Source organism: Coregonus clupeaformis, chromosome 17, assembly GCF_020615455.1.
Source record: "Coregonus clupeaformis isolate EN_2021a chromosome 17, ASM2061545v1, whole genome shotgun sequence".
Taxonomy (NCBI): Eukaryota; Metazoa; Chordata; class Actinopteri; order Salmoniformes; family Salmonidae; genus Coregonus; species Coregonus clupeaformis.
The window spans coordinates 43,639,629-43,663,826 of NC_059208.1; the positions used below are offsets into that span (position 1 = coordinate 43,639,629).

A 24,198-nucleotide genomic window follows, 5' to 3' on the forward strand; every position below is an offset into this window, starting at 1 on the left:
CTTTCCGCCCCGGGTGATGTAAAACGAACGCAGCCAGCATATGACCTGTGACGTAGGTGGCGCCAGAATGCTGTGTTTTGAAATTATACACAAGTAGTTTTGACAGCTCAGGTTTGCTAGGAGTATTGACCGTAGTATTAGCTAGCTAGTAATCTCCTTAAACGCGCACTTAATTCAACACGATGGTGATAATACGTAGAATTTCGGACGCAGTCCAATCAACACACCAACAGTCTTCACAACCAGACGACGACTCTCAATCCCCGCAGACTTCACCGAGAAAGTCCGCACGCTTGACTAAAGTGAGTTGAACAGTTGTGAGTAAAAAAAAAAAACTTTCTACAGTGTCCTCGTTTGAAAACAATGTCGGTCACCTCTGCTGTTTGCAAAATCTGCAAAAAATGTCACCGATAAAAAATAAAAAAAACTTTATAAGTTAGCTATGCAGATAATTGCTGTACATTTCTTAACTTTGTCAAAACAAATCACTTATATTCAACAGATGGAAGACAAATTGATTTGTCAATGCTTCAATGTTGACCAATACATTTTTTTATTTGAGTTCTGCTGTTCTCTTTCTCAGGGATATGTTGGTGAGAAGGATCGGCATATTATCCTCTTGGAAGAGCTAAATGGACAAACACCAGAGAATGGGAGACCTGTCAGAAAGATAACAAGGCAAGTCAGAGTTCTCATGAGTTAAATATTAGGGATATATATACTGAACAAAACATAAACGCAACATGTAAAGTGTTGGTCCCATGTTTCATGAGCTGAAATAAAAGATCACAGAAATGTTCCATAAGCACAAAAAGCTTATCTCTCTCAAATTGTGTGCACAAATTTGTTTACATCCCTGTTAGTGAGCATTTCTCTTTTGCCAAGATAATCGATCCACCTGACAGGTGTGGTATATCAAGAAGCTGATTAAACATCATGGTCATTACACAGGTGCACCTTGTGCTGGGGACAATAAAAGGCCACTCTAAAATGTGCAGTTTTGTCACACAACACAATGCCACAGATGTCTCAAGTTGAGGGAGCGTTCAATTGGCATGCTAACTGCAGGAATGGCCACCAGATCTTTTGCCAGAGATTTGAATGTTCATTTCTCTACCATAAGCTGCCTCCAACATCGTTTTAGAGAATTTGGCAATACGTCCAACCCGCCTAACAACTGCAGACCATGTGTAACCACGCCAGCCCAGGATCTCCACATCCGGCTTCTTCACCTGCGGGATGGTCTGAGACCAGCCACTCAGACAGCTGATGAAACTGTGGGTTTGCATAACCGAATAATATCTCCACAAACAGTCAGAAACTGTCTCAGAAAAGCTAATCTGCATGCTTGTCGTCCTCACCAGGGTCTTGACCTGACTGCAGTTTGGCGCCGTAACCAACTTCAGTGGGCAAATGCTCACCTTCGATGGCCACTGGGAAGCTGGAGAAGTGTGCTCTTCACAGATGAATCCCGGTTTCAACTGTACCGGGCAGATTACAGACATTATGTATGGCGTTGTGTGGGCGAGCGGTTTGCTGATGTCAACGTTGTGAATAGAGTGCCCCATGGTGACGGTGGGGTTATGGTATGGGCAGGCATAAGCTACGGATAACAAACACAATTGCATTTTATCGATGGCAATTTGAATGCACAGAGATACCTTGACGAGATCCTGAGGCCCATTGTCGTGCCTTTCATCCGCTGACATCACCTCATGTTTCAGCATGATAATGCACAGCCCCATGTCGCAAGGATCTGTACACAATTCCTGGAAGCTGAAAATGTCCCAATTCTTCCATGGCCTGCATACTCGTCAGACATGTCACTAATTGAGCATGTTTGGGATGCTCTGGATTGACGTGTACGACAGCGTGTTCCAGTTCCCTGCCAATATCCAGCAACTTCGCGACAGCCATTGAAGAGGAGTGAGACAACATTCCACAGGCCACAATCAACAGCTTGATCAATTCTTTGAGAAGAAAATGTGTCGCGCTGCATGAGGCAAATGAAGGTCACTCCTTTTTTGTAAGGTATCTGTATTCAGAGTCGTGAAATCCCTAGATTAGGGCCTAATGGATTTATTTCAATTGACTGATTTCCATATGTACTGTAACTCTGTAAAATCTTTGACGTTGTTGCATGTTGTGTTTTTATATTCTTGTTATAAATATATACATACAGTGGGGAGAACAAGTATTTGATACACTGCCGATTTTGCAGGTTTTCCTACTTACAAAGCATGTAGAGGTCTGTAATTGTTATCATAGGTACACTTCAACTGTGAGAGACGGAATCTAAAACAGAAATCCAGAAAATCACATTGTATGATTTTTAAGTAATTAATTTGCATTTTATTGTATGACATAAGTATTTGATCACCTACCAACCAGTAAGAATTCCGGCTCTCACAGACCTGTTAGTTTTTCTTTAAGAAGCCCTCCTGTTCTCCACTCATTACCTGTATTAACTGCACCTGTTTGAACTCGTTACCTGTATAAAAGACACCTGTCCACACACTCAATCAAACAGACTCCAACCTCTCCACAATGGCCAAGACCAGAGAGCTGTGTAAGGACATCAGGGATACAATTGTAGACCTGCAAAAGGCTGGGATGAGCTACAGGACAATAGGCAAGCAGCTTGGTGAGAAGGCAACAACTGTTGGCGCAATTATTAGAAAATGGAAGAAGTTCAAGATGACGGTCAATCACCCTCGGTCTGGGGATCCATGTAAGATCTCACCTCGTGGGGCATCAATGATCATGAGGAAGGTGAGGGATCAGCCCAGAACTACACGGCAGGACCTGGTCAATGACCTGAAGAGAGCTGGGACCACAGTCTCAAAGAAAACCATTAGTAACACACTACGCCGTCATGGATTAAAATCCTGCAGCGCACGCAAGGTCCCCCTGCTCAAGCCAGCGCATGTCCAGGCCCGTCTGAAGTTTGCCAATGACCATCTGGATGATCCAGAGGAGGAATGGGAGAAGGTCATGTGGTCTGATGAGACAAATATAGAGCTTTTTGGTCTAAACTCCACTCGCCGTGTTTGGAGGAAGAAGAAGGATGAGTACAACCCCAAGAACACCATCCCAACCATGAAGCATGGAGGTGGAAACATTATTCTTTGGGGATGCTTTTCTGTAAAGGGGACAGGACGACTGCAACGTATTGAGGGGAGGATGGATGGGGCCATGTATCATGAGATCTTGGCCAACAACCTCCTTCCCTCAGTAAGAGCATTGAAGATGGGTCGTGGCTGGGTCTTCCAGCATGACAACGACCTGAAACACACAGCCAGGGCAACTAAGGAGTGGCTCCATAATAAGCATCTCAATGTCCTGGAGTGGCCTAGCCAGTCTCCAGACCTGAACCCAATAGAAAATCTTTGGAGGGAGCTGACAGTCCGTATTGCCCAGCGACAGCCCCGAAACCTGAAGGATCTGGAGAAGGTCTGTATGGAGGAGTGGGCCAAAATCCCTGCTGCAGTGTGTGCAAACCTGGTCAAGACCTACAGGAAACGTATGATCTCTGTAATTGCAAACAAAGGTTTCTGTACCAAATATTAAGTTCTGCTTTTCTGATGTATCAAATACTTATGTCATGCAATAAAATGCAAATTAATTACTTAAAAATCATACAATGTGATTTGCTGGATTTTGGTTTTAGATTCCGTCTCTCACAGTTGAAGTGTACCTATGATAAAAATTACAGACCTCTACATGCTTTGTAAGTAGGAAAACCTGCAAAATCGGCAGTGTATCAAATACTTGTTCTCCCCACTGTACATACATACAGTTGAAGTCGGAAGTTTACATACACTTAGGTTGGAGTCATAAAACTTGTTTTTCAACCACTCCACTTTCTTGTTAACAAACTATAGTTTTGTCAAGTCGGCTAGGACATCTACTTTGTGCATGACACAAGTAATTTTTCCAACAATTGTTTACAGACAGATTATTTCACTGTATCACAATTCCAGTGGGTCAAACGTTTACATACACTAAGTTGACTGTGCCTTTAAACAGCTTGGAAAATTCCAGAAAATGATGTCATGGCGTTAGAAGCTTCTGATAGGGTAATTGACATCATTTGAGTCAATTGGAGGTGTACCTGTGGATGTATTTCAAGGCCTACCTTCAAACTCAGTGCCTCTTTGCTTGACATCATGGGAAAATCCAAAGAAATCAAAGCAGATGTCCTAACCGACTTGCCAAAACTATAGTTTGTTAACAAGACATTTGTGGAGTGGTTGAAAAACAAGTTTTAATGACTCCAACCTAAGTGTATGTAAACTTCTGACTTCAACTGTACAGGGAAAAAAGTATTTGATCCCCTGCTGATTTTGTACGTTTGCCCAATGACAAGAAATGATCAGTCTATAATTTTAATGGTAGGTTTATTTGAACAGTGAGAGACAGAATAACAACAAAAAAATCCAGAAAAACGCATGTAAAAAATGTTATAAATTGTTTTGCATTTTAATGAGGGAAATAAGTATTTGACCCCCTTTCAATCAGAAAGATTTCTGGCTCCCAGGTGTCTTTTATACAGGTAACGAGCTGAGATTAGGAGCACACTCTTGAAGGGAGTGATCCTAATCTCAGTTTGTTACCTGTATAAAAGACACCTGTCCACAGAAGCAATCAATCAATCAGATTCCAAACTCTCCACCATGGCCAAGACCAAAGAGCTCTCCAAGGATGTCAGGGACAAGATTGTAGACCTACACAAGGCTGGAATGGGCTACAAGACCATCGCCAAGCAGCTTGGTGAGAAGGTGACAACAGTTGGTGCGATTATTCGCAAATGGAAGAAACACAAAATAACTGTCAATCTCCCTCGGCCTGGGGCTCCATGCAAGATCTCACCTCGTGGAGTTGCAATGATCATGAGAACAGTGAGGAATCAGCCCGAACTACACGGGAGGATCTTGTCAATGATCTCAAGGCAGCTGGGACCATAGTCACCAAGAAAACAATTGGTAACACACTACGCCGTGAAGGACTGAAATCCTGCAGCGCCCGCAAGGTCCCCCTGCTCAAGAAAGCACATATACAGGGCCGTCTGAAGTTTGCCAATGAACATCTGAATGATTCAGAGGAGAACTGGGTGAAAGTGTTGTGGTCAGATGAGACCAAAATGGAGCTCTTTGGCATCAACTCAACTCGCCGTGTTTGGAGGATGAGGAATGCTGCCTATGACCCCAAGAACACCATCCCCACCGTCAAACATGGAGGTGAAAACATTATGCTTTGGGGGTGTTTTTCTGCTAAGGGGACAGGACAACCGCATCAAAGGGATGATGGACGGGGCCATGTACCGTCAAATCTTGGGTGAGAACCTCCTTCCCTCAGCCAGGGCATTGAAAATGGGTAGTGGATGGGTATTCCAGCATGACAATGACCCAGAACACACGGCCAACGCAACAAAGGAGTGGCTCAAGACGAAGCACATTTAAAGTCCTGGAGTGGCCTAGCCAGTCTCCAGACCTTAATCCCATAGAAAATCTGTGGAGGGAGCTGAAGGTTAGAGTTGCCAAACGTAAGCCTTGAAACCTTAATGACTTGGAGAAGATCTGCAAAGAGGAGTGGGACAAAATCCCTCCTGAGATGTGTGCAAACCTGGTGGCCAACTACAAGAACCGTCTGACCTCTGTGATCGCCAACAAGGGTTTTGCCACCAAGTACTAAGTCATGTTTTGCAGAGGGGTCAAATACTTATTTCCCTCATTAAAATGCAAATCAATTCATAACATTTTTGACATGCGTTTTTCTGGATTGTTTTGTTGTTTTTCTGTCTCTCACTGTTCAAATAAACCTACCATTAAAATTAGACTGATCATTTCTTTGTCAGTGGGCAAACGTACAAAATCAGCAGGAGATCACCACCTCAAGCTGAACCTCGGCAAGACGGAGCTGCTCTTCCTCCCGGGGCAGGACTGCCCGCTCCATGATCTCGCCATCACGGTTGACAACTCTGTTGTGTCCTCCTCCCAGAGTGCAAAGAACCTTGGCGTGACCCTGGACAACATCCTTTCGTTCTCCGCTAACATGAAAGTGGTGACCCGATCCTGTAGGTTCATGCTCTACAACATTCGCAGAGTACGACCCTACCTTACACAGGAAGCGGCACAGGTCCTAATCCAGGCACTTGTCATCTCCCGTCTGGATTACAGCAACTCACTGTTGGCTGGGCTCCCTGCCTGTGCCATTAAACCCCCTACAACTCATCCAGAACGCTGCAGCCCGTCTGGTGTTCAACCTTCCCAAGTTGTCTCACGTCACCCCGCTCCTCCGCACACTCCGCTGGCTTCCAGTTGAAGCCTGCATCTGCTACAAGACCATGGTGCTTGCCTACGGAGCTGTGAGGGGAACGGCACCTCCGTACCTTCAGGCTCTGATCAGTCCCTACACCCAAACGAGGGCATTGCGTTCATCCACCTCTGGCCTGCTGGCCCCCCTACCTCTGCGGAAGCACAGTTCCCGCTCATTCCAGTCAAAACTGTTCGCCAGGACAGCGGAGTCACTCACCACCTTCCGGAGACACTTGAAACCCCACGTCTTTAAGGAATACCTGGGATAGGATGAAAGTAATCCTTCTACCCTCCCCCTCCCCCCAACCCCCCTATATATACACTGCTCAAAAAAATAAAGGGAACACTTAAACAACACAATGTAACTCCAAGTCAATCACACTTCTGTGAAATCAAACTGTCCACTTAGGAAGCAACACTGATTTGACAATACATTTCACATGCTGTTGTGCAAATGGAATAGACAACAGGTGGAAATTATAGGCAATTAGCAAGACACCCCCAATAAAGGACTGGTTTTGCAGGTGGTGACCACAGACCACTTCTCAGTTCCTATGCTTCCTGGCTGACGTTTTGGTCACTTTTGAATGCTGCCGGTGCTTTCACTCTAGTGGTAGCATGAGACGGAGTCTACAACCCACACAAGTGGCTCAGGTAGTGCAGCTCATCCAGGATGGCACATCAATGCGAGCTGTGGCAAGAAGGTTTGCTGTGTCTGTCAGCGTAGTGTCCAGAGCATGGAGGCGCTACCAGGAGACAGGCCAGTACATCAGGAGACGTGGAGGAGGCCGTAGGAGGGCAACAACCCAGCAGCAGGACCGCTACCTCCGCCTTTGTGCAAGGAGGAGCAGGAGGAGCACTGCCAGAGCCCTGCAAAATGACCTCCAGCAGGCCACAAATGTGCATGTGTCTGCTCAAACGGTCAGAAACAGACTCCATGAGGGTGGCAGGACGTTTGGCATTTGCCAGAGAACACCAAGATTGGCAAATTTGCCACTGGCGCCTTGTGCTCTTCACAGATGAAAGCAGGTTCACACTGAGCACATGTGACAGACGTGACAGAGTCTGGAGACGCCGTGGAGAACGTTCTGCTGTTTGCAACATCCTCCAGCATGACCGGTTTGGCGGTGGGTCAGTCATGGTGTGGGGTGGCATTTCTTTGGGGGGCCGCACAGCCCTCCATGTGCTCGCCAGAGGTAGCCTGACTGCCATTAGGTACCGAGATGAGATCCTCAGACCCCTTGTGAGACCATATGCTGGTGCGGTTGGCCCTGGGTTCCTCCTAATGCAAGACAATGCTAGACCTCATGTGGCTGGAGTGTGTCAGCAGTTCCTGCAAGAGGAAGGCATTGATGCTATGGACTGGCCCGCCCGTTCCCCAGACCTGAATCCAATTGAGCACATCTGGGACATCATATCTCGCTCCATCCACCAACGCCACGTTGCACCACAGACTGTCCAGGAGTTGGCGGATGCTTTAGTCCAGGTCTGGGAGGAGATCCCTCAGGAGACCATCCGCCACCTCATCAGGAGCATGCCCAGGCGTTGTAGGGAGGTCATACAGGCACGTGGAGGCCACACACACTACTGAGCCTCATTTTGACTTGTTTTAAGGACATTACATCAAAGTTGGATCAGCCTGTAGTGTGGTTTTCCATTTTAATATTGAGTGTGACTCCAAATCCAGACCTCCCTGGGTTGATACATTTGATTTCCATTGATAATTTTTGTGTGATTTTGTTGTCTGCACATTCAACTATGTAAAGAAAAAAGTATTTAATAAGATTATTTCATTCATTCAGATCTAGGATGTGTTATTTTAGTGTTCCCTTAATTTTTTTGAGCAGTGTATATTGTAAAGTGGTTGTCCCACTGGCTATCATAAGGTGAATGCACCAATTTGTAAGTCGCTCTGGATAAGATCGACTGCTAAATGACGTAAATGTAAAATGAGATCAAATACTTTTTTCCCCTCACTGTACATACATACATACATACATACATTCTGGTGTATGGTAGGCTAATGTTGCTGTCCATAAGCCAGATATAAAGTCAAGATGCGTCTTTGTTGGCAGTCCTACATTAGCTTGGGTACCAGAGTCTGTTTAGCTGACTTTCCACTCCTTGTAGGCCTACTCCGTGTCATTGCCGGAGTATAAGGAGTGGAATGTTAGCTAAACAGACTGGTACCCAGGCTAGTCCTACTGAGCACTTTGACTCCGATACCATCAAGTATTCTTCTGACATTTTAATGTAATTTTTGATTCCTTCACAGGAAATCGCCCAGGTTTCAGGTCAATGGGGCCAGTGAAGATGACCAAACTGGTGAGCTTAAAGCATGTTTCACATTATGATGCAAACACGATCTAGGTCTTTCCTAGAACATAACAATTCATCTATTTAAAAATGCATGTCATAAAAAACACACCCAACTACAAAACACTTTTAAGAGGATGTCGCACAAGTTACTCCTTTTAAACAATCATTTTCATTCACCTACATGGATTTGTGAATAAGTTATGAATTGTGTTTTGAATACCTGTTCCAGAGGGGTCCCCTAGACCAGGAGGATCCCAGGGGGTTGTGAGACGCAGCACCAGAACCACCAGATACCAACAGACCATGATCTACGACTGCCTCATCACTAAGTAAGGAGCATCACCACAAAACCCTGATTCCCCCCAACCCCCCTTCCCAATGGGGACTATTATAGGCATATTACAAATTCCTCTGCTTTTCCCCAAAAATGAGAAGTACACAATTCATACTTATTGCATTGGGACCCAAAACCTCCATGAAATCATGCTAAAGAAGGATACCTTCAGAAGTTTTTATATTGTCACTTGTTTTTCTCCATAGCACTGCTGAGGCAGTCCTCCACAAGATGGATGACATGAAGAAGATGCGCCGCCGCTCAAAACAAGCAGTGAGGCTTTTTCCATCCTGTGAAATATAATTTTGTCATTCAGCCATCCACAAAGGCAGGGATGAAATACAGTACAGGGCTATATATTTATGCTGTATAATTTGCAAACAATAAGAAACCATTCATTGACAGGGTCCCCATTAGAGATTGACATTGAAGACTCACACTAACTCTACTTAAACACAAGGGCTTGTTGCACTGTAGAAATGTGTACATAATAACTGGCCACTTTTTCAAGGTTCTAAATCTTCTGCTACCGCACACAATCTCTTATCAGGCCATTGTAAGAGTGTTGCACCCATCTGTGGTCCACCGCTCTCTCGCTCTCTCTCTCTCTCTCTCTCTCTCTCTCTCTCTCTCTCTCTCTGCAGCCCTCTTTGTTGTGGTTTTGGGAAAGTAATCACACTGTTGTCATATTGTTGCTTCATTCACCAGCAGCTGACTTATAAAGGGTTTATCAGTGTCCACCATATTTGAAGAAGAAGGAGTAGTAATGCATTTAATTAGAATTTCACACAATTATCCCTGGTTTAGAACCTTGAGATATGGGAAATAAGAGTAGTGCATGAAAATCAATAATAACCAATAATCCCTTTTGAGACCAATAAGTCTCACTGAAATATGTACCATTGTGTCATACAGGCCACTGAAAAAATGAAATAGCTATACCATATCTATTAAGTTCTTCTTTTTTTTTATGTAGCGGATCTATTCTAAAGCCCAGCGAAAGAAGACTACTGATCGTCCAACCGTAAAAGGTCTGTTTCTATTGTAGTGTAAGTCAGTTACAGTGTTTGACCATAACTCTCTAAACATTAATTCATGAACTTTTGGTCCAATACCTATTTCCAGAGTACTCTGATGATGATGGAGAGGAGGTTGACGATGATGAGGACGACGAAGATGAGGACGATGAATACGACGATGAGGACAACAGCAAGCCCTATGAACCTCGACAGAAAAAAGCAGTGGTTCGCTACCAGGCCCCCCTGGATGGTTGGTCCTTTTTGGTCCCGTAAAAAGCACATCCCAACTTATTACTCTTCACTGAACTAGAGTCTTCTGAGAAATGTTTTCCATAACTTACTTAGTTAATCATCTCAATTAATGAACGTAGCTGGGTCGTTCCGCCAATTCGGTGCCTTTCGAGAAGTGTAACTTTGTAAAAATAAAATAAAAAATGTTTGATTTCATCACATTTTTACATTCTGTCGTAAAAAGCGCAAGTTCAACTTCATAAACAAGTTTGCCCATTTCAAGAGGTTAAATAAAAAAAAACTGTAGTAAGTGCCTATTAATGTCTAAATAAAGTAGCAGGGTTGACTGTAACAGGGTAGACGATTTTTTCTTAAATCAGCCATAAAACCCCTTGTGACAGCGGGAATGGAAGCGTGTTAATAATAATATGCCATTTAGCAGACGCTTTTATCCAAAGCGACTTGCGACATGTGTGCATACATTTTTACGGATGGGTGGTCCCGGGGATCGAACCCACTACCCTGGCGTTACAAGTGCCATGCTCTACCAATTGAGCTACAGAGGACCACGTGTTGTGTGCAACAGCGAATGGCAATTGAATGCAAGCTTCACAAAAAGTTGTTAAAACGTTTCTAGCCTGTCTATCTATGGGTAACAGGGTTGACGCGGTATGCTTGACCCGCTCTGTTTTCCACCACAAAACACCAGACAATTGTCAAAAAGAGTAGAACTAGCTCACCTGCTTTTACACTATGATTTGACTATTAGATGTTAAATGTTTCTTTTGAAAAACAAAATATTTAAAAAGGAATAGTTTCACCATATTAAAATGAGAGTTCAGTAAAATGAGGAACAAATGTAAATGAATCACATGAAATAAATAATAATCTTCAGAAATGACTTTGTCAAAGCAACAAAATAACTAGGGCTTTCCAATGATGGTGAAAACATTTTGGGGTTAAGTTGGTTAAAATCTTCCTAGAAGTCACAGAGGGACATGCTACATTTGTGCACTTTAGCAAGTCTTCATTTATATAAAGAAATTAGATTAATTAAATTCTCCATGTGGTCTATATTAAATGGCACTTTAATTTAATATAACAGGCTTTTAAAATGCAATATTAGCGCATGATTTCTGCTTAAAATATCAAAGGTCCCTCATTTGGTGGAACGACCTAGCAGTGCTGATTGGGATGCGGTCCCCCTGTCCATGTTATTCATTATGATCTAGTCTATAATAAGAAGAGTCTACCGCACACCCAAAACCAATAACTGAAGGTGCTGGAGACAACTGGAAAAACAGGAAAAAGTCTCTGCACACTTTAAGTCAGATACAAAGGTATTTTAATGATAGCTAAGCTTTCGGTCAGTCGACCTTCATCAGAGCATACCTCCACAAACAATATTCTGATCTAAAAAGCAAAACTGAGCCTAGATCAACACTCCTACTCTGAAATGCTTGATTATGGGCTGAGATCAGTGCTTACCTTGATGTTACTCCTCTCACTGTTTCATCTGTAGGATCAAGGAAACAGCCGCCCATGTTTTTCGACCGTCAGGCATCTTCCATTAGAGGGAGCTACCGCATCAGTGCCTCAGTGCCCAGGAGTGCCCACACCACCAGCCGAAGGAGTGGCAGGTCTGCACGGTTGCTCACCCTCCCACAGTACTGTACTTCACAGTACAGACATTGGCACTTTACCAATAGTCTTAGTGCATATGTATAGAACATTGGTTTTATTGTGACAAAAATAAATTGTAGGGTCCAATAATGCTGTGTTTCATGTGTTGGGTCCTTGTAAATGGTTATAGTTGTTGTGTTGTAAATATAGATTACTTTTCAATGAGATGTTTAATGTTTTTCTCCTCTTTTCTTGTTTCACTGTTTCAAACAATAGGATTGGATCCATAGGCAGGTGAGTCTTTGGCACAATTTAAACAACTTAGGTCTCACATTTGCTATTGGGGACTGACAACTTGGGAAGAGAGGAGCATGGTAAAGTAGTGAAGAAGTTTGTCCTTTCTCAGTCTCCTTACGGTTTGGTTTGACCCACAGGAGAAGGCATGCTTGGCACACCCGAGAAGCCAGCTCCTCTGATGAGGACGACTCCTCTGATGAGGAAGATGCAGAGCAAGAAGCCAAGAACAGGTCAGTTAACATGTCATCAATTTGATACACTTCAACAGTTTTACTTGTCCCTATAATGATAAAATGATTAATTTAGTTCACAGATGAAATCTCCCCTAGAAAATGATACTACAGAAAAGATGAAACAATGTTTTATTACATCATTTGTTATTTGTCTACTGATCATCTGTTATTTGCCATCACAAATTATCTTGGACATGATTCAATCATATTTAAAGGATAATGAACATGCTAGAAAAAAAAGGCCTGGGTGAGCAGACCAATGATTCCCACTCTTGAATGTTTTTGAACTGTGTCTATGACAACATGAGTGGTGGTCGTCGATGATGTAATAATAGACGATGGTTCCATCTTGGTTATTCTGGTAATATCTCCTTGGTGAGCTTAATTGGGAGCCAGACCTTTGGAGTGAACACATGATCTAGCTCATGAGTTTCTCTATATGAGACTAACACAAGGAACAGAATATAAATATTTGAATTTTGAAACAAAATCTCAATCTAATATTTTACACCAGTGGAATCCGGTGTGGTTTTGAGCTTTTGCTCAGAATAAACTTGACAAAACTGCAATCTCTTTCATTTTGGGATCCCTCTCAGGTGTCTGCCTCTGAATTTGCGCAAAGAGGACATTTTGGGAATCCTTAAGGACAGAATGAAAATCGGTGCGAGCCTCGCGGATGTCGACCCCATGGCGATTGACCAGTCGGTAAGTTCTAACATCACAGTCAGCTGAATTGAAATGTGAAATGATTTTAAGCTATTTTAATGTCAAAGTTGGTTTGCCTACATGCTATGGTCTTTAAATGATCTGCCTGCGTCTTCTGTGTAATGTTCCAACCACCTCTCTTCCCTCAAGGTACGCTTTGACAGCGTCGGCGGTCTGACAAGCCACATCTCCGCCCTGAAGGAGATGGTCGTCTTCCCTCTGCTCTACCCAGAGGTGTTTGACAAGTTCAAGATCCAGCCCCCAAGGTGAGCACTTGTTTTAAGGTTGAAAAGCTAACATTCTTTGTTGGGTAACTAACAGTTGATTTGACTATTGATTTACATTGTCTTGGATAGCTTACCATAATGACATAGGAAATAGTGTATGACAGGATGAGGAACTTACTTGGGTGAGCAACAAGAATGGATCCTGTCAATGGATTAAAGCCCCACCCCCAACCCTAATCACAGCTCCATCCACTCATTTAATTAGCTCTTGGATCAGTTGTGTCCTTTGCAAGGATACATTCTAAGACAGTCCCTGTTGTCTATTGCAGGGGCTGCCTGTTCTATGGACCCCCGGGTACGGGGAAGACCCTGGTGGCCAGAGCGCTGGCCAACGAGTGCAGCCAGGGGGAGAGGAAGGTGGCCTTCTTCATGAGGAAGGGGGCCGACTGCTTGAGCAAGTGGGTGGGCGAGTCGGAACGCCAGCTAAGGCTGCTCTTTGACCAGGTACAGTACATTTCCTCATACAACACACTGGATTCATATAATTATCACTGGTGCATTCAGTCTTTGTGAGACCATTGAGTCTAGTATTTGCCTATCTATCAGAATTTCCTGCTCAAGTCACTGTTGGTCTCTTATTGTAACTCTGCATAGGGAAATGTAAGCGTGGCTGGCTATACAGTGTTTGAGGGTAATGCCTATTATATAGGGACGTACTTGCACTGACCGCAAGACTCATTATTTGTACCCACAGGCCTACCAGATGCGGCCAGCCATTATCTTCTTTGATGAAATTGATGGGTTGGCTCCGGTTCGCTCCAGTCGCCAAGACCAGATACACAGGTGAGACATTTCAGCCACTCATTTCACACCAGTGAAGTCACTGCTTACAGAGACATACCCTTGATTGTGTACTCCCCACTTGTGGTTCCTTCCTGCAGTTCCATCGTGTCCACCCTGCTGGCCCTGATGGATGGCCTGGATAGCCGAGGAGAGGTGGTGGTGATTGGAGCTACCAACCGACTGGACTCCATCGACCCCGCCCTTAGACGCCCCGGACGCTTCGACAGGGAGTTCCTCTTTGGCCTCCCTGATCGCGAGGTAAGACTAATCACCTGTGGGGGGGAATCCTCACTTGAGTTGATATGTGTGCATGCATAACTCAAATGTTCATCCAAATCTTCCACTGAAATCAGAGACCTACATGCAGTTACGTTTCATTCGTGTACTTTACTTTTAATTTCTTTCTCCAACTTCAGTCCCGGAAAGATATCCTAACGATTCACACCAGACAGTGGAATCCTACACCGTCCGATCCTTTCCTGGAAGAGTTGGCTGATAAATGTGTTGGTAGGTGACTAATGTATACCAAATCAACTCTAGCATTGGGCAAGTCAAAATTGTACAATAATTGTAAGAACGAAAAGAACTATGTCATTTTGTTGTCTCATAATATTCAGACATCTATCGATATAACACAGTTCCACAGTCAATCCTACACATGCCATGTATTAACCGCAACATCTTCCCTTTCTGCACCCCAGGTTACTGCGGCGCCGACATGAAGGCGGTGTGCGCCGAGGCGGCCCTCTGCGCGCTGCGCCGTCGCTACCCCCAGATCTACGGCACGTCCCAGAAGCTCCTGCTGGACGTGGGCTCCATCAACATCAACAGCTGGGACTTTGTGGCCGCCATAAGGAAGATGGTACCAGCCTCCCAGAGGGCCGTGTCGTCCCCTGCCAAGGCCCTGACCCCCGTGGTCACGCCCCTGCTGGGGCCCACACTCACCAACGTGCTGGACGCGCTGCAGAAGCTCTTCCCCCACGCCGAACAGGGCCTCAAGAGGAAGAGGGACACAGGTGGGTCTGGGTCGCGGTTCAGTTTGGTCTGAGAACAAAGTCACAGTCATTGTTATCTGGTCCCATATGTATTTTGTTCTGTCTTGCCGACTCCTGTAGTCATTGTCATGCCAATGTTGACTATACAGCACAAACAGATGTTGGACCAGGCTAGGTCACTATTACAGTGGATCATTGGTTAAGTTCAGTTGATGCAATTTCTTAATCAAGTTTTTCCTTTGGTCAGATCTGACAGCCAGCGTTCTGGAGGATGACCTCTTGTACAGTGGGGATGAGGGCCCCTCGTCCAATAATTCCATCACCAAACAGACCACCACCAAAGGGAGCTTCCTCCATTTTGCCAGGTAAGATATAGCCTACCTATAAGATGTAGATACATTTTGCCCTTTAAAGAAACCCCCGTTTCCATTCATAATCACATCCCTGAGTCGCCATTCACTTCACCTCTCGCCTCTGTTCCAGGAGTGCGACCTGCCACCCCACCACCTACCGGCCCAGGCTGCTGCTGGCTGGGCGTCCCGGGGCGGGTCAGAGCTCCCACCTGGCCCCCGCCGTGCTCCACGCCCTGGAGAAGTTCACCGTCTACACCCTGGACATGGCCGTGCTGTTTGGAGTCAGCTGCACCTCCCCCGAGGAGGCCTGTGCTCAGGTACAGGCTGGACCGAATGTAGTCTTAAGAAGTAAAATGTTAACATGCTCCTCTCATTTGTGGTGCAGAGAACTATAGCCCCAGAGTTGACTTCATTGTAGAAAGGCTAACTCCATCAAGCACATAATTACTAAGTCAAGTGCAGCAAGATGTTGGTACAGTACTAATAGTTTACATCCCGACCTAAGTGCTAGGTTGGTGAGTGATACACTGTCAATGACCTCTCATCCCCTCTCGCCCTGCCTGCCCCAGGTGTTCTGCGAGGCCAAGCGGACCTCCCCAAGCATCCTGTACATCCCCCACATTCAGCAGTGGTGGGACACGGTGGGCCTGGCCCTCAAGGCCACCTTCCTCAGCCTGCTGCAGGACATCCCCTCCTTCTCCCCCATCATGCTGCTGGCCACCAGCAACGTGGCTCACCACGACCTGGCCGACGAGGTAGGTCTTACCTGGGGCTCCCTCACCATACATTACAAGTACTGAAGAGAAGTGGTACGTGCACCTTTCTGGGCTACTCAACCCATGAGTAGATTTGTAATCCTTTTTTTTTTTTACACTTCAGTTAATACTCTTTGTAGAAGTGAAGACCATAAATGGTCACTGAGGTAACTATTCCACAATTTGTCTCTCTCAGATCCAGACTCTGTTCCGGTTGGAGTACGGAGAGGTGCACTGTATCCAAATTCCCACCCAGCAGGAGAGAAGGAAGTTCTTTGAGAATCTCATCCTTAGCCAGGCTGCCAAGGCACCCGCCTCCAAGAAGAAAGCCTGTAAGTACAAGATATTTATACCTTTTGATAATCACTTGGTATAATTGCTGTTTGTGTCCCATCTCCATTTTTACCCTCCTTCTCCTTTACCCCCTCTTCCTCCCCCACCTCAGTGATGCATGCCATGGAGGTGCTCCCCCTTGCCCCTCCTCCTCTCCCCAGGCAGATGAGTGAGAGGGAGCGTTTGCGTTTGGAGGAACAGGAGGAAGACACACTCAGGGAGCTGAGGTTGTTCCTGCGCAACGTCACCGAGCGCCTCTCCCAGGACAAGCGCTTCAAGGCCTTTACTAAGCCTGTGGACATCGAAGAGGTAGGGTGAAAACACAGAGAAAGAGAGAGGAACAAGGAAGGAAAGATGGGGTGTTGTAGTCCAGGGGACATTGCTCTGTGTAGGGTGCCTTCTTTCAGATGGGACGTTAAGTTGGTGTCCTGACTCTCTGTGGTCACTAAAGATCCCATGGCACTTATCGTAAGAGTAGCGGTGTTAACCCCGGTGCACTGGCTAAATTCTCAATCTGGCCCTCATACCATCATGGCCACCTAATCATCCCCAGCTTCCAATTGCCCCCCGTAACTATTCCCCAGGTCGTTGCTTTAAATGAGAATGTGTTCTCAGTCAACTTACCTGGTAACATAAGGGTAAAATAAATGAATAAAAATAGTCTAGATTACTTTTACTCTAATGTAAGCTAAATGTTGACTGACCCAAACTTAGTCAATACATAACTAGCGAGTCTGAATACAAGTACATACATTCTAAATGAGCTGTGGTCCCTTGGGAGGGCTGCACTTTCGTCACCTCAGATATGTAGCCTCTCTCCTTTACCAACGCTCTCATCCAAAACAACCTATCAGAGTGGTATTGTGTCCCCCATCTTATCAATTGTTTGTGTTCTTCACTCACCAGGTTCCTGACTATATTAAGGTGATCAGGCATCCCATGGACCTCTCCACTGTACTGTCCAAGGTCGACCTCCACAAGTACGTGACCGTCAGGGAGTTTGTCAACGACGTGGACCTGATCTGGAAGAACGCCCTGGAGTACAACCCTGACAGTGACCCATCTGGTATACCTTCAATCATCTCCATCTCATTAAACTGAGTGATGTTATTCTTTTATTATAACTGACATGTAATATAATTCTAGCCTGGTTCCAGATCTGTTTGCGCTGTCTTGCCAATGACCATAGGAGTTGGCAAGACATTACAAACAGATCTGGGACCAGGCTTATCTTACTCCACAGAGTATGCTACATTATTATTTTTGTTAGGTATCTCTGAAGATATTTTGATCCCTTCTCATTGTTCCGCTGCAGTTAGTGGGCCCCATGGACGACAAGGCCCCCTACCTATGTACCTTTGTCATCAATGTCTCTCTCTTTGTTTTTCCAGATCGTCAGATTCGTCACCGGGCTTGTGCCCTGAAGGACACGACCCACGCCATCATCCGCGACGAACTGGACGAGGACTTTAACAGGATCTGTGAGCAGATCAGAGAGTCACGCAACAAGAGAGGTAACTGCTGCTGCTTATAACGTTGACGTATTGCTGGGATTTAAAAGCTACAGTAGTGACCTCTCGTTAACACTTTATTTGGATAGTCCGTCTGTAGATGCTCTACAGACTATCAGTAACATTTCAACTATCTCCTAACCCTAACCCTTATTCTAAACATAACCGTAATCTTAGCAAGAAGTTGCTTATCAACAGATAGTTTGTTGATAGTATCTACAGATGGAAAATCCGGACTATTCAAATAGTGTGACCGACCACTCTCCAGATGAGTTTAGCTAGCTATTGTATCAGTTTCAGTGTCTAGTGTCAGCTTCTTTACTATTTGTCCAATGATGAGATGAACCCTCTCTTATTTTCCTTAAAACATCTTAGTTTTCATTGATAAAGCGAATAACATGTTTATGTCTGCTAACAGGGTGCACGTCATCAAAGTTCGCCCCCTCCTACTACAAGACCTTGCCCAGAGAGGAAGGGTTTGCAGAAACCAAGAGGCCATGCGGTAACACTGGCAAAGACGCTAGTACCCCGTTCACTGCCAACACCCCACGGCCCGCACGTAAGTCTCACCACTCTACTCCTTAACTGTTTATTTTTAGGTTTTTTTGTTACAGAGCAGAGGAACATCCAGTGGAAATTACAGAGCCTTCAGAACGTATTCATATTTGACTTATTCCACATTTTGTTGTATTACAGCCTGAATTCAAAATGGATTAAATATATTTTTTTTTATCTCACCCATCTACACACAATACCCCATAATGACAAAGTGAAAACATGTTTTTAGAAATATATTTCTGTATTTCATTTTCAATACGTCATTTACATAAGTATTCACACCCCCGAGTCAATACTTTGTAGAAGCACCTTTGGCAGTGATTACAGCTGTGAGTCTTTCTGGGTAATTCTTGAAGAGCTTTCCACACCTGGATTGTGCAACATTTTCCCATTATTCTTTTCAAAATTCTTCAAGCTCTGTCAAATTGGTTGTTGATCATTGCTAAACAACCATTTTCAGGTCTTGCCATAGATTTTCAAGTAGATTTAAGTCAAAAATGTAACTCGGCCACACAGGAACATTCACTGTCTTCTTGGTAAGCAACTCCAATGTAGATTTGGCCTTGTGTTTTAGGCTTTTGTCCTGCTGAAAGGAGAATTCATCTCCCAGTGTCCGGTGGAAAGCAGACTGAACCAGGTTTTCCTCTAGGATTTTGCCTGTGCTTAGCTCCATTCCATTTCTTTTTTTTATCCTGAAAAACTCCCCAGTCCTTAACGATTACAAGCATACCCATAACATTATGCAGACACCCCTATGCTTGAAAATATGGAGAGTGGTACTCAGTAATGTATTGTATTATATTTGCCCCAAACATAACACGTTGTATTCAGGACCAAAAGTGAATTGCTTTGCCACATTTTTTACATTATTACTTTAGTGCCTGCATGTTTTGGAATATTTTTCATCCTGTGTAGGCTTCCTTCTTTTCACTCTGTCAATTAGGTTAGTATTTTGGGGTAACAACAATGTTGTTGATCCATCCTCAGTTTTCTCCTGTCACAGCCATTAAACTCTGTAACTGTTTTAAAGTCACCATTGACCTCATGGTGAAATCCCTAAGCGGTTTCCTTCCTCTCCGGCAACTGAGTAAGGAAGGACGCCTGTATCTTTGTAGTGACTGGGTGTATTGATACACCATCCAAAGTGTAATTAATAACTTCACCATGCTCGAAGGGATATTCAATGTCTGCTTTATTTTTTTTAAAATCCATCTACCAATAGGTGCCCTTTGTGAGGCATTGGGGACCTTACAGATAAATGTATGTGTGGGGTACAGAAATGAGGTAGTCAATCAAAAATCATGTTAAACACTATTGTTAAACACTATTATTGCACACAGAGTGAGTCCATGCAACTTATTATGTGACTTGTTAAGCAAATCTTTACTCCTGAACTTATTTAGGCTCATAACAAATGGGTTGAATACTTATTGACTCAAGACATTTCAGCTTTTCATTTTTTATTAATTTATAAACATTTGAAAAACATTATTCCACGTTGACATTATGGGGTATTGTGTGTGTAGGCCAGTGACAAAAAAATCTAACTGTAATCAAGTTTAAATTCAGGCCGTAACACGACAAAATGTGGTAAAAGTCAAGGGGTGTGAATACTTTTTGAAGGCGCTGAATGGTAGATACTGGGCAACTACCAAGGGACAGCACTCAGGTATTCGTTTTTTTACTGCTTGATTTGCAGTACATAAGCAGTTATTATCAGTAGAAGTGGTAGTAGTGTTTCAAAGTTTAAGGGCAGAAAACTAATACCAGCCAGATGTGTTGCGAGTGATAGAAAGAAAGTGGACGTGCCAAGGATCAGGACATGAACAGAAGTAGGTATAGCCAGAGGAAGAGGAGGAGGAAAAGGAGGAGGATTCATTCCAGTTGAGTGGACCAGTCAGAAGACAAGACCAGAAAGTTAGAAACCCATGATGACAGGGAAGAGCAGAAATTGAGAGCCAGGGAGGAGAGGAAGATGATATTCATGGTTACAGAGAAGTCTGTCTTTCTGCCTGTCCATTTCTCTATCATGTTAAATGACCTCCTCTTCTCTATTTAACCACTTTCCTAGCCTGTACTCTAGCCCGTAAGAAGAAACGGCCCAAAATACGACGCAAAAACAAATGGAGCTCCGGCATCATAAAGAAGAATAAGAAGAAACCTACGTCTTCCTTTTCTTCCAACAAGGAGATCACAAACTCAGGGGAGGAAGAAGAGGATGAGAGTGATCGCATAGGAGGGTGAAGAGAAACAAGCTAAGCCTTTGGAGACTATTCTAGAGAACGGCTGTGAATACTCCCCTATGGAGTGTACCTCAGAGAAGACCACTAAGCCTGCTGAGGATGTGGAAGAGGCCTTTGTTACAGTCCAGCCAACAACACCCCTACAAAGGAGGTAGATCAGGGGGAGAAACACCCCACAAAGACCAAAGAGCCTGAAAGGTTGGAGGACTGGGACATAGGTCTGTATTAGGGTCCAGGACCCGTGCAGAAACCAAGCTACTGCTTCTTGCCGAAGGGAACAGTTCAGTCAGTCTCACTGACCTTTGGTCTCTGGGGCTCCAGCTGTTGGGGAGATCCAACTCAACTCAACGCATCAGTTAAAGGGATACATCCATCTCTTGACTTATTTAAATACTCTGTAAAAGTGAGTGCCTTTGGTTGTACTGTAAATGTGTTCACCACAGCATGAGGGTGAATAAACGCATGCAAAAAGGCTTTGTTGTAGACATCAAATGACATTAATAGTGCAAATGCTTGTATTTGTCTTCTTCTGTGCCTTAGTTCGCATGCTTTTCAAAGTAACACCTCTAAGTTCTAGAATAGGAAACCATGCCCAACTATTTAATGCTTAAGATCCAATGTAATGGAGTAGAAACCTAATTTGCATGTTAGGAGATGTGCATGTCAACACCAATTGCCCATTGAGTTAGCATTAGCAATAGCCTGTTCAGCCAGCACTGATTAAAAGGACTTTTGCTTATCAGCTCCCCCTCACACCCTCCTGATTGCTTCCTGTGTTTCCCTCCAACAGAGAGGCGTGTGACCCGTGCCACCAGGACTCTGGTACAGCAGCAGCAGTTGATCGATGTGGACAAGGCCCTGGAGATCCTGACCCAGAAGACCCCTCAGCTGGTCGTGGACCACGAGAAACTCAAGGTACCCTCCTGACCAGTCTTTCAGAAGGTCAGGCCATGCTTCTTACAATGTAGTTGTACCAGAACTACAACCACAATGTTGTAGGCCAGAAATATGGCCGAGAAAATAATCATGGTCACAGCCAAACACTTAACCATTCACCCTATATTCATACATTGATTTGTGTATAATTTCTTGTCCAGGAATTGCTCAAAAGAGTTGTGTCCAAGACTGAGGGCTATGAGGTGCATCAGCTGGAGAAGCTCTATGCGCTGTTGTGTCAGAGCATCTACAGATACCGCAAAAACTTTGATAAGACCGAGCTCGTACAGGTATGTGGCTTATAACTTGACTATTTTACGTCACTTGTTGTAGGAAATACACTACATTGAGTATGGAAACCAAAAACATTCCCTACATTGAAATGTGTGCTTAGTTAATTGATGTAAACTCAGCAAAAAAAGAAACGTCCTCACACTGTCATCTGCGTTTATTTTCAGCAAACTTAACATGTGTAAATATTTGTATGAACATAACAAGATTCAACAACTGAGACAAACTGAACAAGTTCCACAGACGTGACTAACAGAAATTGAATAATGTGTCCCTGAACAAAGGGGGGGTCAAAATCTAAAGTAACAGTCAGTATCTGGTGTGGCCACCAGCTGCATTAAGTACTGCAGTGCATCTCCTCCTCATGGACTGCACCAGATTTGCCAGTTCTTGGTGTGAGATGTTACCCCACTCTTCCACCAAGGCACCTGCAAGTTCCCGGACATTTCTGGGGGGGAATAGCCCTAGCCCTCACCCTCCGATCCAACAGGTCCCAGACGTGCTCAATGGGATTGAGATCCGGGCTCTTTGCTGGCCATGGCAGAACACTGACATTCCTGTCTTGCAGGAAATCACGCACAGAACGAGCAGTATGGCTGGTGGCATTGTCATGCTGGAGGGTCATGTTAGGATGAGCATGCAGGAAGGGTACCAAATGAGGGAGGAGGATTTCTTCCCTGTAACACACAGCGTTGAGATTGCCTGCAATGACAACAAGCTCAGTCCGATGATGCTGTGAAATACTGCCCCAGACCATGACGGACCCTCCACCTCCAAATTGATCCCGCTCCAGAGTACAGGCCTCGGTGTAACGCTCATTCCTTCGATAAACGCGAATCCGACCATCACCCCTGGTGAGACAAAACCGCGACTCGTCAGTGAAGAGCACTTTTTGCCAGTCCAGTCTGGGCCAGCGACGGTGGGTTTGTGCCCATAGGCGACGTTGTTACCGGTGATGTCTGGTGAGGACCTGCCTTACCACAGGCCTACAAGCCCTCAGTCCAGCCTCTCTCAGCCTATTGCGGACAGTCTGAGCACTGATGGAGGGATTGTGCGTTCCTGGTGTAACTCGGGCAGTTGTTGTTGCCATCCTCTACATGTCCCGTAGGTGTGATGTTCGGATGTACCGATCCTGTGCAGTTGTTGTTACACGTGGTCTGCCACTGCGAAGATGATCAGCTGTCCGTCCTGTGTCCCTGTAGCTCTGTCTTAGGCGTCTCACAGTACGGACATTGCAATTTATTGCCCTGGCCACATCTGCAGTCCTCATGCCTCCTTGCAGCATGCCTAAGGCACGTTCACGCAGATGAGCGGGGACCCTGGGCATCTTTCTTTTGGTGTTTTTCAGAGTCAGTAGAAAGGCCTCTTTAGTGTCCTAAGTTTTCATAACTGTGACCTTAATTGCCTACCGTCTGTAAGCTGTTAGTGCTTTAACGACCGTTCCACAGGTGCATGTTCATTAATTGTTTATGGTTCATTGAACAAGCATGGGAAACAGTGTTTAAACCCTTTACAATTAAGATCTGTGAAGTTATTTATACTTTGTTAATTTTATTTTCCTTTCCCTCATTTTAGGAAATGAAGAGAGAAATCGACAACTTTTCCTAACTTCGCTTGATGTTATCCTATTTTCCATATTGTAATAAAATATGATGCATTTAAAGATTCTCTTTTTTACCTATTATAATGGGCCTAATCATGCATTACATTGGTCTGAAATTTGGTTTACCATAATTTACAGTATTTGATGCACAGACTTGAGTCAGAATTGATTTGAGACTTGCAAGTCAGTGTGGGACCGACGGGACCAAAACAGCTGAGAAGTTTGGCCTCGCACTAAAACACTCATAGTTGTTGTGGAAATTGACCCACTATGCTGTTTACTTGCTGCATCTACGTTATATCGCTAAATCTACCTTTACTTCCATATTATTAAAGTATTTACATCCTTTTGTATGGCTTTGATTTCTTTATTATTGGGCAATTTTATCCTTCTTTTCCAACATTTCCCATCAAAATTATGGGCTTTTAGGATCATTGAGAAGGGGTCAGTTCTTTCAAATATTATTTATATA

At 44.4% G+C, this 24,198-nt stretch overlaps 1 protein-coding gene across 2 annotated transcripts; it reads left to right on the top strand.

Annotated features, from left to right (window-relative positions):
- On the top strand, positions 1-23,786 carry LOC121586488 (ATPase family AAA domain-containing protein 2-like). 2 transcript variants are annotated; one of them, XM_045226382.1, is made up of 28 exons: positions 1-302; positions 584-678; positions 8,593-8,642; positions 8,866-8,965; positions 9,177-9,243; positions 9,947-10,001; positions 10,096-10,239; positions 11,743-11,860; positions 12,120-12,137; positions 12,278-12,370; positions 12,970-13,078; positions 13,229-13,344; positions 13,635-13,809; positions 14,060-14,148; positions 14,247-14,406; positions 14,565-14,655; positions 14,850-15,164; positions 15,391-15,508; positions 15,627-15,813; positions 16,066-16,251; positions 16,448-16,583; positions 16,697-16,893; positions 17,491-17,650; positions 17,976-18,098; positions 18,514-18,654; positions 21,687-21,811; positions 21,994-22,122; positions 23,699-23,786. In XM_045226382.1, the coding sequence occupies exons 1-28, from the start codon at positions 183-185 to the stop codon at positions 23,729-23,731; spliced, it is 3,450 nt and encodes a 1,149-aa protein (XP_045082317.1). In that variant the 5' UTR covers positions 1-182; the 3' UTR covers positions 23,732-23,786. The 2 variants fall into 2 exon arrangements, 1 of the variants encoding a protein (XP_045082317.1); XR_006661908.1 differs by lacking the exons at positions 21,994-22,122; positions 23,699-23,786 and adding an exon at positions 20,725-21,299 and having other exon boundaries at positions 21,687-21,777.
- Positions 23,787-24,198: the final 412 nt, after the last annotated feature.